General features: G+C 47.6%; 3 protein-coding genes across 3 annotated transcripts; 1 reads left to right on the forward strand and 2 right to left on the reverse strand.

Moving 5' to 3' along the window:
- Positions 1-740: 740 nt before the first annotated feature.
- Positions 741-6,333, reverse strand: F5B22DRAFT_607888 (uncharacterized protein). The gene is made up of 3 exons (XM_047975032.1): positions 2,996-6,333; positions 2,367-2,948; positions 741-2,309 (listed from the first exon to the last, which is right to left on the reverse strand). Exons 1-3 carry the CDS (start codon positions 5,630-5,632, stop codon positions 1,401-1,403), a joined length of 4,128 nt encoding a protein of 1,375 aa, XP_047830590.1. The 5' UTR covers positions 5,633-6,333; the 3' UTR covers positions 741-1,400.
- Positions 6,334-7,451: 1,118 nt separating this feature from the next.
- On the forward strand, positions 7,452-12,167 carry F5B22DRAFT_607890 (uncharacterized protein). Its single transcript, XM_047975033.1, has 6 exons — positions 7,452-7,824; positions 7,988-8,121; positions 8,195-8,536; positions 8,599-8,665; positions 8,719-10,075; positions 10,125-12,167. Exons 1-6 carry the CDS (start codon positions 7,761-7,763, stop codon positions 11,440-11,442), a joined length of 3,282 nt encoding a protein of 1,093 aa, XP_047830591.1. The 5' UTR covers positions 7,452-7,760; the 3' UTR covers positions 11,443-12,167.
- Positions 12,168-14,814: 2,647 nt separating this feature from the next.
- On the reverse strand, positions 14,815-18,212 carry F5B22DRAFT_636574 (mediator complex subunit MED14; the record flags this gene model as incomplete). The annotated part of the gene is made up of 2 exons (XM_047977305.1): positions 14,815-16,261; positions 16,321-18,212. The coding sequence occupies 2 exons, from the start codon at positions 18,210-18,212 to the stop codon at positions 14,815-14,817; spliced, it is 3,339 nt and encodes a 1,112-aa protein (XP_047830592.1).
- Positions 18,213-21,398: the final 3,186 nt, after the last annotated feature.

A 21,398-nucleotide genomic window follows, 5' to 3' on the forward strand; every position in this document is an offset into this window, starting at 1 on the left:
TGCGCAGCCAGGCATAGACCTGCACCAATATTATCTGCACATAGCCCAAAACATGTTCGGCTCTCCCAGAATACGTTAGTTATACAAAGCTGGCTGGCAAGAAATCATGGCGAGGAACAAGGCTGGAAAAAGAATCGGATCCTACTCATATAGGTGTGGCACAATACAAATAGCAAAAAGCAAACTTGTAGAAAGCAGTGGTATATTGGCATTAGTCTTATCGATGCACTTTTCGGTCATGGTGTAGTTTAGGAGACTTACAATACAGACGAGACAATCGCTCACCCGCCTACCGTCATCAATATCATCAAGTAAATAGTAAGTTGATCGCAGGCATCTTAGTGTCGTTGAGGTAAGATGGGCTGTAGTTCTATGGGTTTTCTTCATGCCCTTACAGTATGCCACCTGAGTTGCCTTATGCTAGCTTGGTAGCCTTGGTAGATCAGTGATATAATCCCAACTACAGACATAAGACCCCGAAAATAGTATCCAGGTCATGCCATGCATAGTATGAGATTTGAAAGTGGAGGGGATGTGCCACCCCTTTGTGAGACGGGTGGGAAAGGTCTAATCCAATTGCACGAAATTTATCATTGCAAATCAGTAGTAGAGTTAATGGGAGAGTGCCTTATCTATACTGCCTCCCATGCTAGAGTAGGTAGCTAGAACTATCACGTTCTCGGCTACGGGGCAGAGAACTTCCCAAGTGTTAAAAGAATAGTAGATAGATTCGATTACTACCAGTCAATTGTAAAACACCAAAAATCACGATAACACTAATTTGACAATAATGGAAAGAAAGAAAAGTGAGTAAGAGTTAAAAGCATGTTGGCACAGCGAGTAGCATATCTTCCCACATCCGAACCCCGTAGGATGATTAAGCAAGAGCTCAAGCCGTTGGTCTCATATACAAGGTACTATTAACCTTTGCAGGCTACGGTTTCTCCTCCAACAATAACAATGCAGTATGTCGTGTAAAAACAATCATCATGTTACTATCAAGGTTCCTAATGTAGATGAAACACCGCCCCTCGGATAAACCTCAAAAGCATGCTATATTCATATCGCCAACAAAAATACCACGCAATGGTTCAATGATCGGAAGTCTATAACACACCTAAAATTCGCGAAGAGATTTCCATAGACAAGATGTAATTTCGAGTGGGGGTATCGGATAGTTAATTGGAAGGGATAATGAAAGAAAAAGCTTTATAAGCCCACCGCGCCGATCAACGACGCTGATCTCGCCTTCAAGTAAAGCCTTGGGAACAGACACGCCAGGAGGGATAAAGAAATACAGATCTTTGAGCCGCAAAGTTATAGCTTAATCCTGCCCACCAATCTTGAGATTTCGGAAGATCGAGCTCAGATACTCGCTTACCGCTTTATGCAGCTTTGACTTAACGTCGTGGAATGCCACCTCGACCAAAGCTCGCCCCAGTGTTCCAGCCTTGACTGACGCTCTGCTTTACGATCATTGCCGCCGCAGCCGCCGCAGCCATTCGTTCTTTCTGTCGGTGCCTCTCTTTGAGATAGCCGGCTGCTTCTGGGCGCATACGTAGAATCCGGAGTATCATGTCATCAGATGGGTCAGCCTGAGCTTCCTTTCGCTTCTCTTCCTTGGCACGGCGCATTGTACCAAGGTTTCGACTCATCATGATGCTTTTGCCTCTACGAATGGTGCCCATGCTTGCAAAAGCCGGCCCTGCAGCCGCACCACCAAAAGTCGGGGGTGCTGACAGACGGTTCGAGTTCATCTGGCCTTGAAGTTGCTGTTGTTGCCGCTGAGCAGTTGCCGCTGCCATGCGCTCAGATGTCCTGATAAGGTTCTCGGTGGGGTCAAAGTAAAAAAAGTTAAGCGAATTGAGCTCATGATACTTATGCGATTTGAGAACCTCGGCGGGTACACCCAAGACCTCTCCATTCTCGTCTTGCGCGTTGAAGAAACTATAGAGCAATTTCAACCATTTGAAAACTACATCGAGCTCTCGCTGGCCCAATGGACGTTGGGAAGAAGGTTTATCAGACAAGGGCGGCACAACGAGGGCCTCAATTGCCATAAGAACCTCTTTCCATAGGCGTGTCATTACCGCTACCATTGTCGCATCGGTTAAAGTCTGTTTCATCGTGGCAAAGTTGTCATTAAAATATGCGAAAAGAGATTGGAGGGCATTTTCGACATCGGCATCAGTAATCACAGGAAGTGTCGAGCTCCGTTTGAAGAACGAGTTCACCTGGGAAGCCAAGTTGCGGCCTAGAAGACTACGCAGGGCTTCGTATGATAATGATGCGTTAATCTGTCTCGATAGCTATAATTTATTAGTTAGGTGACAGACACGCTGAAGATTCTCAGAGAGATGTCATACCTTATCAGTGATTTTGCGAACCATATCACGCTCAGTTCTCTTCAGATGTCGAAAAGCCTTGCCAAAATAGAACTGGATGTCGTCGCGTTCTCCTTCCATACTCACTCGAAGGAGAATTCTACCTTGAGTGTCAAGATCAAGCCAGAACTCTCTTGGTAAATAGTCACTGAAATGGATTGGGTCCAGCTTCAGAGAAGTTCTGCCCACAAAATCGTGGTCACCAAAGGTATCGTAATCCCAGATTGTTGCAACAATGTTGAGCGCGCCAGTCACTGTCACATCCACAGATTCGTCCCACCGAGGGCTCAGTGTCCTCATAATAATTCGTGTTTTGTGCAGGCGTTTCTGGTATTCATCCACAAGAACGACATAAGGATCGCTAGTCCCGTTTGGATCGCATGCCTTGATCTCTTCGGCTTCAACGATCTTGATAGTAAAAACGTATTTCGCTGGTCGTCTGACCTGTCTTTTAGGCCCATCCACTTTCTCTAATATCGCGGCACACGCATCGACATTCATGGTTCTCTCGAGCTTATCCAATTCCTGCATGGCCCATTCGATGTTGTTCAATTTGACCAGAGACTATAACGGGTTAGAATCGTACTTGTCAGCGAGAAAAAGTACTATACCTCTGGATAGAATTGAAAAGGCTCCATCTTCTCTTTATTGTTCCATGCGTCTTTCGCATATTGCATAAATCTGCTCTGCGTTGTCTGGGCTCCTCCAGCTGCTTCCTGTTCATTAGGTCTAGGTGTATCCATCTCCTTAACAAAACGTTGGTCCACGATTTCGCAGTAACGAGCGATACTGTTAGCAAAGATTTTTGACAAAGCTGTCATGAAACGAGCATGATGGACATCGTTATCCCATTCCAACTGGAATACTTGGTCGGCTGTCTGGTGGAACATCTGAAACATGTCAATCACTGAATGACTGTGGCGGTCAGCATCTCTGGAAATTTGATCAGATCCTTGGCCGCGAACTTGGAACTGGTCATGCTTCAATGCCTGTTCCACGAATTCTTCAGCCCGCTCCTCTGCATTTTGAATCCACCGCCATACAAAATCTACGAGAAGCTCTTCAACGTCAAACGTGAAGGGTTGGTTGGGAAGTGATGACCGGTGGATGCGCCGAATTTCAACAAGATCCTTGTAAAGATCAAAACCATCTTGTAGAGGAAGCTCGTCTCCCTTGTCTCGTGCAACTTGCACGATCCTCTTAACTAGCTCATGAGCATCGTTTTCAAAGCTTGGAAATATAGTTTCGGCAAGAACGGTCAAGGGGTTGACTCCCATGATTACCGGATTACTCCTGTAGCGCTTTTGGATCTTTTCGCAAAGTTTGACAACTGAATTTCCGAGGTTCTTCACGTGACTGAAATTCCAATCTTGTTGATCCGGAGGTATCTCAGCATCCAAAAACCCGCGATAAGCAGCAGCAGCTTGTTCTGCCATGCCGTCTTGAAGCATCTTAGTATATTCCATTGCCTCCTCTTCTTTCTGGGAGAAGCTGGGATCATCAAAGATGTGAGTCTGCAACACGTGAACTGATGGGCCCGCCGAAGGGGGCTTTGACTGGTAGCAATGCATAAGAATATCATAAAGTTCTCTTAGAAGCGCATCATGAAGATTATATAGTGTCTGCTTATACGTCGCAAAATCGGTAATAGTCCATCTACCTCGATCAATGCTTGCGAGGCTCTCACTAAATAGATATATGTGTGGGGGTCTTTTGAGTTCCTTTTCAGGTGGCGGACTCTTGACTAATTCAAATGCAGTATCCAGATCTATAGTTGTGAATAGCGTGTCTGTGAATCTGCGGGCGGCCACTTCCAGGAAGACCACGAGGCGGGTGAACTGAGGTATTCGCCAGCGAACACAGAGTTCTGTCAAAAGCTCCATAGATTGCTTCGAAAATGGGCCATTCTGTTCGTCTCCATCACTATGCATGGCATCGAACTCCAAGGCATAATTGGCGATGACTTTCAAGAACTCCCGGGGGTCAGAAGGGATGAAAGAATAATGCGTCTCATCAACAGCCCTAATACCAGTATCTTCAAGTGTCATGGAGCTCAGGCTGAGCCTATGATCCATGCCATACATTGAGTTCCTGTTTGGGTTGGATAATGCCCGACCCAGATCCGCGTACGACTGGTCCTCCCCGTATCCGGCGCTGGGACTCCCTGGCAAGGGCTTCTCAGAAGCCGCACTAGCGCCTGAAGACTTTTTGGCAAGTTCTGGTTTAGCCGTAAGAATTTCCATCATCATACTCGACAGGAAGGGAGCTTCGGCCTTTTTCCAATCTTGATATGCCTCCTCAACATCGAAGTCCTGACTCTGTAAAACGCCAGGCATGTTGGCATTTAATCGATGTTGGTATGCTTTTAGATCCTTAAGAGCAGCTTCCTCGGTCCAATTGGGCCGTTGGGTGTCTAAATGGCTTTGAACATCGGAATGTGCAAGCCCAAATATTTTGGCAACAGCCTGGACCATGGGCATATCCTTGACGTCGTAGGATAGGGGAACGATGACTTCAATATGCTTGCCTGCGTCCTGGCTCGTGTCAATAAAGAGATTCTGGTCGTTTGTAAGGAGCTTATTTTCCAGAGTGCTCAGTCTGCTCATGAGTTCGGGTTTGTCTTTGTCACTCCCCTGGGCTCGCAGAATGTGAGTGACAAGCCTCACGAAGAGAGCTACATGTCTATCGACAAGAAGCTTCCACGAATCATCCCCTGGGGTATGCCCGAGGCTGCAAGCTTTGGTGGCGGCAGAATAGAAAATCAAAACCAAGGGCTCAACCTTCCGCTCCTTATCGATGCTTTTCTTGAAACCGGTCTCTGTAAAGGCAGTGTAGGCCTGGGCAAAAGTCTTCTTAACAGCGGCGTCATTGTATCCAGGGAGAGTCTCGGAGCCCCTGATGACGCCCTCCATCCGCTTCAGCAGAGGGGTATGGAAGGAATGAGGAAGCTTGACGCTGGTCGAGTTCCCTGGTACGAACTCCTTTACCAGGTCGCCGATATTGGAGGTATGAGTTCGAGGAGGGGGTTTCGGCGCAGGAACCCATTGCTTTCGCTTCGTCTTGGGCTGGACGAGGTAGTGAAGGTAAGCGACACGGAGAGCGTACGAGTAGGCATCGTCGTGGCTCACGGGGGCAGGCCGCGCAGACGAGGCGGCGCGGCTCCTCCTCCCGCTGTTGCTCCGTACACTTTGGATGCTGTCGATACGTCGGTTGATGTAGGACTTCCTAGATGCCGATGACGACGACATAGTGTGGCGTGTGGACAAGATAGGTGGTCAGGTACCAATGCTGGGTGCGGCGTGTGTGGTATGCGCGGCAAGCATAGCAGCCCAGACGAATTTGGCGGAACTAAAGTGGGTAGGCAAACAAGACGGTCTGGTCTGTACCTGACCCTGAGCCGTGGAAAGCAACTACCTAGGTAGTCAGGATAAAAGGGCAACTGAGAAGAGAAGAGGCTACTAATTAGGTGATTATCTATCTGGGGAGAAGAGGCGACGCCCGTGGGCCATTCAATCTACCAGTGCGACAGTGTTTGAGCGGCCGTACCACGATTGTAGCTTCGACAAGACAGAAAGGGCGACAGCGGCAGTTGGTGGTAGCGTTGTCTGTCTCGAAACAGAGTTACGAATGGCGTTGGGCGCTTAAGAGATTCTGGCGCGGCTCTGGACGTCATCGGCTGTACCATACATAGTACGTGGGTGGGTATTAGGATCCAGGGGCAGTAGAGGCGGGGTGAGTTAGGTACAGGGGGTTATTGTGTTCTGTAGTGGGGACCTCCAGGGACGAACATGCCCTTAACCTACCTAGGTACCATACCTAGGTACATACTTACATACATACATACATACATACCTACGAAGTAATAGGTACCTACAGTTTGGCAGGTACCTGCGATCGGTATGTGGGTGAGGATAGGAGAGGAAGAAAGGAAGGCTTGAAACGTACTACGGCTGCCCTTGCATCACATGATGCTGTGTGATACTACCCAAGAGGAAGGGCAGATTCTACAGTAGGTATTGTAGGTAGGTATAAAGAAATATGTAGGTTAGCATTGTCAGCACCGGGTGTTGTTAGTGGATGTCCATGTGATTCATCAAGTACCAACACGAACAATCATCCGCACCGAATTCGTGATAAATTGCGCCACAACGACTGCCTACCTAAGTAAGTACTCTAGGTAGGTCGACAGCAACCTGGGGGCAAAAGGCAGAACTCAAACTTGTCCAACATGTCGAAGCCGAGATGTTATTACCCCGTATCCGTGATGGGCTTACTAAATGCCTACCTACATGTACTCTTTGCAACGTGGAATTTCTGCAGCAAACAGGAACCTACTTGATCTACTAGCAGACAATAGCAGAGTTTTGCAAGTAGCTATGTAGATACCTTGACAGAACCTTCTCCCTTCTTACCCTTCTTACCTAGTAGGAGGTTCCGGTAGGAGAGATGGCGCATTAGGTCTTTGTCTGCTTTAGCCTACCTATCAACTGAATAATAAGTATTTATAACTTGTACCTTCGAGAAGAAAGAGTAAAAATAGCCATGTTCCTTACTTGAGAAGCCATGGCTATGGACCTACTGTCCTCTTCGACTTCGCTCTACTGGGTAAGTAAGTACTTACTGAAACTTACCTATGGAACAACCCTACTAGGTAGGTATGTAAGTAAGTGCCTATGTAGGCGACTACTACTCAACCTTGTTAAAAGCCACGCTCACAATGCCACCATTTACGGTAGTACGATACTTCTACACCTACATGGTGCCTACCTATTAGGCAGAAACGATTGGACCCATTGGAAGAGGACGGGAAGGACAATTACCTAGGTAGTTACTTGAAGCAGGTCCAACCTTTACAGTGTATACATTCTCAGTACTTATTTAAGTATGTATGTGCCTAGGTATGCTCGGTATGATATAGGTATCTGTAGGTATGTATGTATGTACTAGGTAGGTAGTAGTCATAATCAAACAGGATCTAAGTACTCAAGAATTGAAGTAGTAGGTAGGTATATAGATACTTAGTATTCACTAACGTGGGTGCCTTCGAGTCGTTCGTTCAAGGGTTCCTTTGGCAAAAGGCTTGGCTTCATATTTAGCTTGGTCGCCCGCAGCCAATAATCGCCAGAAACACATCCCCCATCCCCTCAAACGATCGATCCCGCATGCATAACACATACATCGCTCAACTCCCACAGCGCCCGTCGTCATATCGTCCTCCAACTTCGTATATGCTACGGAATAGTGCCCTTACGTTATTTATCACCTCTACGCCCACTGCTGCCGCCCTTGAACCACGCCGAGACTGCTTGATTCTCTTTGATCCGTGACGGTCGCGACCCTCTGGTCCGTGACCACCTCGTCGTCCTCGTCGCCGCTATGGGTATCGTGAGCAGCCGCCTTGACGATGGCGCACCTATTTACCTGAGGGACCAAAATCGCCGTATGTTCATCTTTTCCCTGCCGTTCGCCAGCATGCCTGCATGCCAACCTACGCGGAATGCATGCGCATTCCTAGTCCTTGCACCTCTATGCTTACTGTTTGCTGAACGCTGTTCGGTGCTCGCTGCTTATTACTCGTTACTCGACCTTCTAATTGCTGCTAGTATCCATATCCTCCCTCAGCATCACATGTCCTCGTAGGCGCACTTCGACCATTGTCACCCCTAACTCCTTCCCCGCTACTCGCGCCGCCGTGACGCGTACGCCGAACGATGGGGTTCTTGTCGAGTTTGTGCAGGTTCGTCGCAAGCTTGGGAAATCCTTTTGAATGCAATGGAGACAGTAGGCAATCTAATCATACGTGCTTATAGGATCCCGAATCCTCACCTACGCCAAGCTTTCTCCTCAAGCTGAACAATGACGACGAACTAGTCTTCAACTTCACCTTCATAGTTCGTCAAGACGAAGGCAGCAACAACGATACACAGATCAATGGCCTGACATATGTTTATGCCTCTACAAGCCGAGAAGTCGAGAATCTAGTCACACGAGAGTTCCACGCAGACCCAAATCTCCACAAGAATGCCAATGTCGAGCTCGTTGGTGATTTTAACACTGGTGGGAGTTCTTCTGTATCATTTGAGTGGTCGTGGAAATGGAAACCTCCCAGGCCTGTAGAAGACAGAGGTGGTGGTTGGAGAAATGCCTGTAGTGTATGCTTTGCCCCTTGGTGGTTTAGCATAGCGCGCATCTGCATGTACTAACCCCTTGACAGTTTGTAGAGTACGACGCCAGAGCTCACCAACTACGCCCGCTCGCTACTTTCTCTTTCTGGGTTGCTAGTGAGCTACCATCAACTATCTGTTCTCCGCCGAGGTGCTGACTTGAACACCAGATACCCCAATCCTTGCAAGCCAGCCAGCCTCTCCATCTCCATTCCAACTAGCAGTTCCACCAAAGATTCGAGTGCCATCGGCGCAATCGGCCGATTCCCGTATCAGCGAACAGGAGGAACCAAGCTCCCCGCTCAGTGTTCCATATGACTCGCAGAGTCACCCATCTGCTGCCACCCAACCTCGAAGGGAATCGGTTAAGCTCGATATTGCTTGTCCTCGACCAGGCGAAGACATGACCGTAGGGGACGATGGCCCAGTATTCAGAGCGACTATTAAGGCATTGGAGCAAAAAACCGGCATTATGAGGACGCAAATGAAGAAAGTGCTGAAAAAGGCCGAACAGGCGTATGCGACCCAAATCGAAGCCAACGATGCCTATGTGGGTTTTCTAGACGCCCTTCGAGAGGCTTCTGCCAGCAATGCCAATGCAGTACTGCCTGCCATCGAGCATTACTTCGACAAGATTGCACGAGAAATCCTTGTTTATGAGAAACAGAACGTCAATAACCTACAAAAGATCATAATCGAACCGATTAGCAAGCTGTATACATATGATATTAAACAGGCCGAATCCAAGAAGCGCGAATTTGAGGAGGACAGCAAGGAGTACTACGCATATGTCGCCCGATATCTCGGTCAACGACAAGACTCGGTGAAAACTAAGAAGCTTGCCGAGAGCGATAGCAAATACCAGACAAAACGAAGAAACTTTGAAATCAAACGGTTCGATTATTCCTCGTTTGTACAGGATCTTCATGGTGGTCGAAAAGAACAAGAAGTCCTGTCTCATCTCACGAGATACGCTGACACACAGGCGAAGAGCTTCATGTCAACAGCGCAGAAAATTGACGGCATGTTGCCGCATTTGAAGGCTCTTACTTCCGAGGTTCAGGGGGCAGATAAAGAGTATCAGTATCAGCGACGTGAAAGAGAAGAGAAGCGGCGTCTATTAGAGAAGAGCAATCTCGGGCCTAACGAACCAGAGAGTGTGGTCGCAGCCTCAGCCACATTGACGTCCAATAACACCAACGGTATTCAGCATACCTCGGATTCCGAGCTTGGCCGTGCGGACAGTACCAGTTCTCAACTTAAACTTACGCCGACGGGCAATTCGGCATCAATAACAGCAGCATCAGGGGCGGCTGAGCTTTCAAGATCGCCAGGCAGTCTCGCTTACCATCCTATGAACAGTCCCGTACAAAGTTCCAAGTTCAAGGGTATCCGAGATCTGGAGGAAAGAGATCTCTCGCAGCTGACCATCGTTGAAAAGAACTCAACGCAACGTAAAGAGGGTCTACTATGGGCCTCAAATCGAACTCATGTTGACTTATCGTTGAATAAGCAAGGCTGGCACAAGTAAGTGTTGTCCTTGCATCATTTAAGACCTCTACTAACCAATCGACAGATTTTGGGTAGTTTTGGACCAAGGCAAGCTGTCCGAATATAGTAATTGGAAGCAGAAACTCGATCTACACATGGATCCAATAGACCTACGTATGGCATCCGTGCGAGAAGCTCGCAATGCTGAGCGACGGTTTTGCTTCGAGGTAATAACGCCTAAATATAAAAGGGTGTACCAAGCTACTTCAGGAGAGGACATGAATAGCTGGATTCTGTCCATTAATAACGCTTTACAAAGCGCCATGGAGGGGCATGTGCTGGAAGAAAAACCGACAACGTCGAGTGAAACAAGTAGTCTCAAGCGAGACATTGGCTCCATCTTGACCGGCAAAAGTTCCTCCTTAAATCACGGCTCGTATGGGCATCATAGCTCCGGCAGTTCTGCGCCTCCGTCTCGCCGCATCACAGTTGGAGCCCGACCCCTTGCATCAAGACCAGCAGGCAGTAATTATGATGAGAGCCCTGATAAGCTACTTCAAAGCATCCGCGAGAGTGACCAAGGCAACTGTTGGTGCGCGGACTGTGGCAGCGGTTCTAAGGTTGAGTGGGTATCCATTAACCTCGGTATTATCCTCTGCATTGAGTGTAGCGGCATTCATCGCTCACTCGGGACACATATCAGCAAAGTTCGCTCACTGACTCTCGATATCACATCGTTCACAATTGATATCATCGAACTGTTACTTCTTGTCGGGAACCGAGTGTCGAATATGGTTTGGGAAGCCAAGCTGGACTCAAATTTAAAGCCTGGGCCCCAGGCTACGCGTGAGCAACGTCTGAGGTTCATTACAGCTAAATATGTCGAACGGGCGTATGTTGAGCCCATTTCGGCAACCTTGTCCCGGTATGCGACAGCTGACGAAACACTCCTCGCCGCTATCAAGCGCAACGAAGTTCAACAAGTTATCCAGGCGCTCGCCCTAAGGGCTAATCCAAACGTCCTAGATAAAGTCCGGAATACTCATCCTGTCTTCTTGGCACTAGCAGCAGCTGACCCAGCTCCTCCATCGCCTGGTGTGACTCCTACCGTGCGTGCCGAACCCGAAACACGTACTATTCCTTTCGCTGTGGCTGAGATGTTGATTCAAAATGGCGCCGAAATCCCGGCACAGATGCCGGGATTCGCCCTCAGTCGCAACGCACAATTATATGTCAATGAAAAACGTGGTCGTACTGCTGCTATCGAAGCTTCTGGTCTGTCGATAACCAATAACTTTGGCCCCAGCTCCAGTGAGCGCCTTCAGCGCGATAAAGACACGCGATTGCAAAAGCGTATCAGTGCAGGTGGACGCTTGGCCAAATCACCAATTCCCGAACGATAGAAACGGCGGAAGCCCAATAGCTCCTTCTTATCGTCTTCACCATCTAGAAATTCGCTTCTTTCCCCGCGAAAACCGCAAGATTGCAGCTCCAACTCCTCTTCATCCACCTCCGAACGATAGAACCGGCGGTCGGATCGCATCTTTTTTCAGATACCCCCCTTCTTGACTATTTCAGCGCCACGGTGCCTTCCAATATTATGTCCCTTCGGACAGCACTTTACATCATCAGCGCCAGACACCACGACGGAATCAGTGGTAATCATTGCTTCATGAACTCTTTGATGACTACATATACATATATATATATATATATATAACACGACAGGGGAAATATTACTTTGTTTTGGAATTAGGCGCCTCTGGATTCCTATCTATCATGTGGCATCGAGCATATTTGGTGTTGGTGGTGCAAACGTGTGCATGTTGCCATACGCTTCCGCACTTGTAATTCGGGTTGGTTCTGAGGCCATCGGGAGGCTTTTTTTACAGGTTCTTTTTAAACACTATCAGGTTCTACATGTATCAACTTTGGAGGTACACTTCTAAATGAGAAGGATGACGGACGGCCGGGGTCTCTCAACACTACTTCACTCAATGGTCGAAGTATACAGTGTATTGATAGCCTCATGTAATTACCCATGTATAATAGTTCCCGTCGAAGGAATTCGAAGGTAGGCCAATTAGCCTACCATGTATGATTTGAAATGTCATCATTTTGAAGAAAAGTGTCTGCCTCGGTGGCCTTCTGAATGGCATGATGACAAGTGACCTCTATAGACATTGGTGGGCAGTTCTCGGGTATGTACGACTTCTCAATAATGAGACAAAGTAGGGGAAATTTGTTTTAAAAAAAAAAAAAAAGGAGGGGAAACGAAAGAAAGAGAAGGGGAGGGGAGGCTTTCTAGTATATTGACTCCGGTAAGTCTAAAGCTAAGGACGACAAAAATTGGGAATCAGCATTGTGACAGGTGGTCATCATCTCGCTCTAGGCGTCTTCTTACTCCTCAGCCTGTTGACCCCACGATTCGACATTCACATTGGAAGACAATAATTATATATACTGTCCAAGGATGTCTAGGTGCGTCTTCTATATATCCATGATCTACTATGCAAGCTAGTCTCTCTCTATCTAAGGACGGTGAAAGGCCACGACCATCAGATCTATACAAGCTGGAAACCAGGTACCTCCTCGCTCTTTATATGGCATATCCTCTAGGTAACCTTTTCCAGCACCACGGCCACAAGTTACGACCTTTTTTGCCCCGTGTTTGAGTGCCTGGTATATGCCTCGAGGCCTTGTATCTCATCTTTATCTACACCAATAGTCTGCCTCAATTCAGTTATCTACTGAGCGGCACCCTCCGCATCTTTGGCCAGTTTATCAATGAGTTTCTTGTGGATACCCCTCCAGTTGTTTTCAACCTGGCCCTTGATGATGCCCATGACGAGCTTCGAGCAATTAACTGGCGGAGTCAGCAGCTACTCTTTCAGGTAGAGCGGAAACGGTGTTCGAGGAGCTCTGCACGGTCTCGATATACACTCGCCCTGATCTATGGGCCCAAGAAAAAGGGAATGATTCCATGGGAGGGAAACGTACTGAAGACATCCTCGACGAGTTCAAGGGCGCCCTTGCTCTCGCGAATACTCCACTTCGTCTCCATGACCACGCCCATGGGGCTCTTAATACGAACCCACATGCCTTCGTCGTGGTCGACGAATTCCTCGCGGCTGACGACGTTGCTGCTCCACACGGGATTGGGCAGCTCGTCGACGACCTCGTAGATCTTGACCACGGGGCCGGGGCCGCTGTGCTTCGTTGTCGATGTCAGCGGCTCCAGGTCCGCCGGCAGCTCGAAGGCCTTGCGGGCAGCATCAATAGAGGCCGGGTCTGAGGCCGTCTCAGGAGGCTGTGGCAGACTCTTGTGCGAGGTGTAATGCGGGTCGCAAAGCAAGAAGAATTCGTCTTGAGAGTGGGTGTTAGGCGCTCTTTTTTCTCAAGGCGGTATTTGAGGGCGATGGGGGCGAAGTCGGGGAGGAGAAAACTCACGATCATGTAAGAGCGCCACGGCGTCTTCCTTGCGCACGTTCGACGGGATCGGGCTTGCATTCACCGAGTTGCTCGTGGCATTTAAGACTAGGTAAGTAGTAGGAAACGTCAGCTAGGTGGCTGTATGTATTGGACAACTGTGTCTCGTGTGTTCTTTTCCTTGCTTCTCATATAGTGGCAGGTCGTGTGAGAGTATGAACAAGCTCTTTGGGCTGGAATATCTCATCCAGTCGCGGGCTTCCAGGCTTTCTTTCTGAGGCGACCGACCATGCGACCATGTGTGAAGATCAAGGTTGAGTATATTTGTAAGGGGATATAACACGCTTCCAACTCAATCCGCTTCATCCGCAAAGTGATCCCCAGTGACTCGTGTCGTCGCAGTTGGATTGAGGGAGCGAGGGGCTCCTGAGGGGGTGGAATGGCCTTTCTAAGGCCAACTTACACGACGACATTATGATTGATGATCTAATAGGTCCCTCTAGTTGCAGACAACTTGTTGTTATTTGATCTGAAAAGGCGGCGGAAATCTCGTCTTATTAACTCTCAACCTATGCGTCTTTCCAGCAGAATCGTATTGTTTTCCCTCCTCTGTTATCTCCAAGCTACTAAGATTAGGCAGTAGCAGGTATTAACTATTGGGCTCAGCACGTTTCAGTCCGGTGCAGTTGTGGACCACGATCCTACAAATGCTGACATAAGATTTCATGCAACCTGCCTGTCCTGTTCGTCTGGGCTAGATATAGCTTACTGTGTGCATCAGCCAGGCGCGTCTAAATAAATTGAAACCTGAAAAGAAAAGAATCTAGATCTCATGAAAAGGGTCATCGAGCATATACTAAGCCCACCTGCCTGTTAACTAATTATTCCTCCTTGAAAGCTTGTGCCAACTCAATACTAGCGTCTCTCAGTCTTGGCGCATGTTTCAATGCCCTTTCGTATCTTCCTCCACCCAAAAAAGAAATAGGCAAAGGAGGCAGGGGGGAGGACATTGACATTTTGTGTTAGAATCGCCGTGGGATACCTATTCGTTATCCTCACTCGAAAAGCGTTGTCCAATAATCATAATCAACTCAGCCTTAAGTAGAGCGAATATATGTCACCAAAATGTTTATATCACGAGCATTGACAGTAATCACTTTCATTGCGTTTCGCGACAATATTTTGTTTCTTCACAGTTAGATCCATGCCTCGACTTCTCCCACCAATGTGCTGAAGCCGTGCCTCATCTACTATCTGTAAAGGGGGTATCTCTAGTTGACGTGAACTCAGCCATTCACGCTACATTGCATTCTTGATACAAGGCCAGCGATTAATTGGCGTGCCGTCTAATCGTCTAGCGAAATCACCACAGGTCCTCCTGATCCAATTGGCCCACCTGACGCTGTCTGTTGTGGTCGCGGTTTGTTTGCTCCGATATTTTTGTTCGGACCTACGTTCTTCGCCCCTACTGCTTTGGGTTGGGGCTGTTTCGACGCAGATGGCGACCTAACCACAACCAAAGGTCGGACCGCTTCATCCATAGCTTTGATAAGGATTTCTACCCCATGCGTGACATCCGCCGCCACGCTAGTTCCAAGGTAGCGCCATACTCTCTTGTCCGACAACCAAAGCTTCTGAAGGACTTTATGAAACTCGTCATCTGGCTGTTTGTTGGGGCCTGCCTCTTCTCGATATATGTGCCACTCAGGTCTAGTATTGTGATTCTGCAGCCTGATGTGCAGGGTCAAGCACCGGCTCATACCTTTGGACGGGCCCATCACATACTGCACAGTATAACAGTCGAGAGAAATAACAGATACGCTCACATGGCATTGGTTGGTGATGGTCGGAGCCTCCCATGCCTGTTCCACCGAATTAAGAGCCCTGTGTATCGGCAATGTGATTGACAGAAACCACGGTACAGCCTTGAATCCTTCTTTCGAGTTGATCAGCTTATTAAATTGATCTGTGGCTCGAATCTGAGGGTTGTTCTGATCGAGGACCAGTTTCATGTTGTCGGTTTGAAGATCGAGAGAAGCGGACCAACGATGCACGTTCTGCTGTGTTTCGTTGCTAGTAGGCCGTGCCTGGTCTGTGTAGCTGAATCTTACGTTGCTGAGTGTGATATCTTCGCATTGAACATCCCTACGACTTTGGCGGATAGTGTCAATGCTGCTGGCCAATCTGCCCAAAGCTTGAAGACGGTGAGCGAGCGTGTCTAAAATCGAGCTTCCAACTTCTGCGTCAATACTCAAAGCAAAGACACCGAGGCGTTCATTAAACGCCACATCATGCTCAACATTGCCCTTGAGTGGCCCGAACCGAGAAGGGTCCGCAACCTTGACGCGCGCATCCACCACGATGTTATAACGATGCTGTTCCTGAGCCAATGATGCAGGTCGCTCTTCTTTGCCGCTCGTTCCTCCAGTTGTGGGTGGCCCTGATGACTGTGGGAGCTTGTGTTCAATGTTCTTTACGTTGATTTCAACAAAGTCGAAAGCCCATGATGATAAGTGTTTGCTTATATGAGACTGGTGGCGGCCAAGTATCTCAGACAGCCTCACATGAATGGAGGGGACTTTCATATTAGGTGGTAGCATGGGATTAACTCGATCTTGTACGCAGTATTTAATCCTTTCTCTATGCATAGCTCCAAGGATACCGATCTGGGATATAATGGCGCTACTAAAGAAGGTCAATTCGGCAAAGAACCTGTCCGAATATCGAGGCATGCTAGGACTCAACGGCAAGCGGGGATGGGTGGTGATTTTGGTGCTGCCTGATGGTTTTATACTTTGGTTTCAACATTAGCAAGAGCCGCCCACGTAAACAGTAGCAGAAACAATACTCACACTTCGATCAACCACCATTGGTCTCCGCTCAAACTCTGGCTCACCATGATATACCAATTGTCTGGAATTCCGCGCCGCTTTAGCCATATAAGCTGATAAGCTCCTCTTGTGCCTAGGAACTGCCTCGTCTCCTCGAGTTTGACAGGATGAGGGTTGCAGACACTCCAACCCCTACTCTTTCCACGCCGGTTTAGTTCATCCTCGACAAAGTAGCACCTAAATTTCTCAAGTAGTGCAACGTGCTCTGTAACTGGCCGCCGAGAATCTTTATTGAGCTGACTCTGCAAATCAAAGCTGCCTCTAGACTGAGGAGAAATAGCCAATAAGGTTCCTGTAATCGGGGCGACCTTGAGAGTTAAATATTGTTCATGATTGAGCTGTATGGTTAACGCAGACTCCCCAGGGTTGTTGTTCACAATGTTGATCCCAAGGCTGGCTTCTCGTCTGACAAAGCGCCCTTGAATTTTCATCGCATCATGGAACCTCCTCAGTATATGTTCGATGTGTTGTCCGATGACTCTGTTCAATAATAACTCGGTAGATATTGTCGGTTCGTCTAATGGAAACTGAATATCCTTGATTTCGACTCCTTCTCTAAACCAACGCAAAGTCAAGCGGCTGCTAGTGTTTTGATTAGGCGACGAACTAAATTCCCTGCCACTCGAAACCCCCATGATGATGTAGCTCTGAGGGCCATCAAGAGGCTGGCGGCCAGACCAATAGTGTATTGCCATAGCACGCCTCAGCCTCTCGACTTCTAACATATCCGCCCATCGACCTTTGCTCAGATCCATAGCTTGACGTACATACTCCGTAATCTTATGCGTCAAAATGAATTCGTGAAGGAACTTGTAGCATCCATGCAATCCGTCCTTCTGTAAAGCTTCATTGACTTTCATTTCTAGGAAATCTCTCAATCGGTCTGAGAGCTCACTAGGTGCTGGCTGAAAAGCGAACCGAAAATCAATGAACCAGAACTGCTTCTCAGGATCCTCGTCGGCTATCGTAAGGTCGATCTCAAATTCACCGGGTACTCTGAATGTTACACGCCCAGAATCGATTTCGAAATCTTGGAATTGCTCCGGTATGTTTTCATGGTCCTCAAGATTCAGGCGGATGGAGAGCAGGGTATTAAGATTTTCAATCCATCGCATTTGCTCCTCTGGGGTGATTTGAGGAGATTGCACGTAGTTGAGTTCGGGCATCCAAGGGGCTTGGCCGGTAGAAAGAACATGAAGAGCGGTACGGAGGTCTGGATTTGGTATTCGGGCATATGTGAGATCTCTTTTGATATTAATCATATAATCGAGAGATCCTTGGTATATCGCTCGTGTTTTGTTAATATGATGCATTAAATCAATTAGCTTGCTGACTGGTTGAGCTTTTCGGCTCCAGTTCGCAATGATCAGGGCTTTCACCCATTCTCCGTGTTTTTCCTGTACAAAGTTTAGAAGCCTGACCTTCTTATTTAGATTTTCTAGTGAGTTATCGTCCGAAGAAACATCGATGCCGACAGTGTTGCCATTCATGGTAGATGACGGCAGAGACATCTTTGCCAGAGCCATGATCTCATCGCCAAGTTGATTATGGGTCTGCTGCGAAAGGCGGGAAAGAAGGGCACTCAGCGGCACGAAGCCTTGTGTTATATGTTGAATCTCATCAGGTAAGTCGTTCATACGGGAGGTGAAAGGCCCAGGAGACTGAGAGTTACCAACATTGATGATGGTGCCATTTGGCACAGCATCAGTGTTGACAGTGTTGTAATTTCCGGCATGGCCAGCGATGCCGTTGATGGTATCGGGCGCGCCGTTTGTGAGTGAGCCATTGCTGCGGTCGTGGTTTGTAGACTGAAAATGTGAAGCGCCGCTCTCCATCGTGACAACTCCGGGCATCCTAGACCTAGTTCCCCCTTCCGCCAAGGCGGCGCGTCAACTCACGGGTTGGCCACAGACACCGAACAGTATGCGATGCGAAAGACGCGGGCAAGGAAGAGGTGGGCGCTCTGAGGCATGTGGGTTTGTGCGTGGCTGCGCGCGAATGAAAGTGGCGTTATGGGAGAGTCCGGATGGTCGATGATTCAGTCGTCATACAATTGCTCGGACGCGACCACCGGTGGCTTAGAGTACAGGACGGAGATCGGAGGGTTCGCGGTCACGTTGTTCGTGCAATAGGGAAGGCCGCGAAAGAAAAGAGAGGGCTCGCGGACAGAAAGCTCGTAGACAGGACCAGGCATTAATTAATGCAGGTAGCCGAAATCTGACGATGTCGATCAAGGCTCTCTAGCAAATGGTGGTAATAATGCGACTCGGGTAATTGTGCATCCTGGTCAAGGAAGCAGGCCGACGCTGGAAGCACGGATGTCGCAAACAAAGACGGCGCGGCTCGGTTCAGCTGTTGAAGAGGGAGAGGCGAAGGCTGAGGAGGTGTTGCGTCTGGTAGATGAAAGAAGGGTTGATTAAACCTGACGCGGAGACCAGAAATGGCCAAAGGCGACAAGGCCAGCGCTAGCAAAAGCTTATAGCAGAAGTCTGTACTGTACTTGCCTAGGCATAGATAAGTAAGGACCTCCATCAGTACCTCTCATGTACCTACAGATGTGAAACCGCGGCCTGTACCGCGTCCGCGTCTAGGAAATGCCTTGGCCGGTACTTATGGGATACATTGCTTACGTACAACATTTCGTGCAAAGGAGGATTAGTGACATCGATGAAATCAACCAAGCAGCAATCTGTATGTACGCACGCATATATATGCCCAGGTATCCAGGTAGCTACTACTAACCTACTCATATCAACACCCATGTTCTATTCAACTGGGTAACGCTTGTTATCATATGCTGGTGTTGATTGTACTTACATGTATGATTGTGAAGTACATCAACGTTGGCTTTAGTTCACTGTAAGGTAATACTACGTTTTACTTACTTAATATGTAGGCAGGCGAGGCAGGCAAGTGCATACTTACAGCACATGTATGACATTACAGAAAGGGTTTAGTCTATTCCAAGTTGCCATGACACTGGCCTACACGTTTGTATGTAAGTACTATGTACATACGTAGGTACCTACATACCTAGGTACATATGTAGTGTAGGTAGGTCATGTGCAGCAAGATCCAAGATATAGTTTTTAATATATGCCTGGTAGTGCTTTGACATGATAGTAACAAAGAAACGCGCTGTATCGCATAGAAGAAAAGTCAACATCACTTAGAACTACTTGCTCTATACAAGTTAAAAAGTTGCGATTGCATATGGAATACTTAGAAGTTACGAGGGGCCCCATAAGTACCTTCAGTTTTGCCTACCACCGCGTATATAATTTCATGCTATCTATCTGCTGAATCTATCAATATCATTTGATATATATATAACTGTGTATTTCTCCTTTGGTAAACCAAGCCAGAACGCCCGATTCATCTGGAAACAGACCGATAGCAGGTATCATCAGCCTGCCCATTCGTTACTATTAGACTTAGACTTTCACCACCGAGAAACCGAGAGGGAAAACAACAGGAAACCGAAGAAAGGAGTGAAGAATAGGAATACGATGGCCACATTAGCTTATAGTTAGTTCTTGTGATTCAAATAGGCCAGGCTTATGTGAATTCTGCCTCGAAGATATAATATTCCGTGGCTACAGCAGTGAACTACTCCTGGTAGTCAGATACCCAACGGTCACGAGAAAACCAGAATAGGCACATGGACCTTAATAACTACAATAGGTTACTATAGCTTTTAAAATACTCTAAGCACTTTAGCATCCGTCATTATAGATTCAACCTGGCATCTACACTGAGGGCTTAGAATTGTAGTTATTCATATTGGGTATAATATGTCATTGCTCCTTGTTTCATCATCCCCCATTCAGATCTCTTACACCAAGATGACTCGGTATAGTCTGCTCATCTTATGATTGGACAGTTGTCCTTGATCTATTCAATCCTCTAATAGGCCAAATGCTAGCAACGAGTGAATAGTCTCATCTCAATAAGATCGAGACCTATCAGAAACAATTCCAGATCTCATTTTGTTGGTAGACTTGCATGTAGGTGAAACACATCGGCCCCCTTCCATTCCTATGTCTAGTTTATGGGCGAGCTTCCAAGTTTCCTCATCCCTGTGTATCTTTTTGATACAGAGCACCAGTTCAACTACTTAGACTATCAGCACTACACTTTCCCTCAACGAACTTGATCAACTCCCGACACGGAGAAACTTATTCACTTACATATGCAAATTTGATATCAATATGTAACAATATAACATCCTGCTACACAACACGTGTAGTGTTAGTATGAGCCTTATTTAGTATGAATGTTGATATTAGCATGGTTCCTACCCTAGCTTTCGAATTGCCTAACCTTTGACGTAAGTAACTTATTTCACCGTTTCCATTGCCGTTGCAACCGGACGTCAAAAGCACCCGATGCTAGTTATCCGAGCAGAAACAATAGGGGTAGTTGACCGAAAACGAGGTGAGGTGAGGTTGGCCAGACCATCAAACATAAGCCTTCCAGAGTAATGCAAGCGATGTATTAGAGAGGTGCTTACTAATTGGTCGTTGCCGTTGCTTTTTTTTATCCTTATATATTGAGTGAGGTGGCTCCTGGCATGGTCTAAAATTATAGAAAAGCACCATGCCCTTTAGCATCTCAACGCCAGTGCTATGCCGTTGATACGAAGGAGTGGACGAAAGGCCTTGCGGTGTAGATGTTTCAAGGATTTATGACTATTCCTTGCCGAACCATATCGGCATCCTTGTCTATGTAAGCCGTGAAGATTCTAGGTCTAAGATTTTAGGTATGCTGAACATGATTAGTTCAAGAGCAGAATAGAAAATATATAGTGTGTAAACAAAGTGCCGCGAGGCAGTCAACATTCGTGCCATACCAAGCATTACCACGATACTGATGTGAGGCGATAATTAACGTACACTAGGGTTCGTCAGAAGACTCAGACCCTGGCTACTTTTACCCTGTCGGTTCCCATCGTCTCCAAGGCAACATTTCATATCTCTTATACCGGGGGGGGGGGGGGGGGGGGGGGGGGGGGGGGGGGGGGGGGGGGGGGGGGGGGC

Source organism: Xylaria bambusicola, assembly GCF_022495145.1.
Source record: "Xylaria bambusicola strain CBS 139988 unplaced genomic scaffold F5B22scaffold_22, whole genome shotgun sequence".
In the NCBI taxonomy this organism is placed as follows: Eukaryota; Fungi; Ascomycota; class Sordariomycetes; order Xylariales; family Xylariaceae; genus Xylaria; species Xylaria bambusicola.

Bases quoted from the DNA above. Each gene is read 5' to 3' on its own strand.
- F5B22DRAFT_607888 (XM_047975032.1), bottom strand. From the start codon at position 5,632: ATGTCGTCGTCATCGGCATCTAGGAAGTCCTACATCAACCGACGTATC. The intron at 2,949-2,995 runs GTATAGTACTTT...AACCCGTTATAG, and splicing joins CTTTTCAATTCTATCCAGAG to TCTCTGGTCAAATTGAACAA. The intron at 2,310-2,366 runs GTATGACATCTC...AATAAATTATAG, and splicing joins TTCGCAAAATCACTGATAAG to CTATCGAGACAGATTAACGC.
- F5B22DRAFT_607890 (XM_047975033.1), top strand. From the start codon at position 7,761: ATGGGTATCGTGAGCAGCCGCCTTGACGATGGCGCACCTATTTACCTG. The intron at 7,825-7,987 runs GTATGTTCATCT...AATTGCTGCTAG, and splicing joins CCTGAGGGACCAAAATCGCC to TATCCATATCCTCCCTCAGC. The intron at 8,537-8,598 runs GTATGCTTTGCC...ACCCCTTGACAG, and splicing joins GTTGGAGAAATGCCTGTAGT to TTTGTAGAGTACGACGCCAG.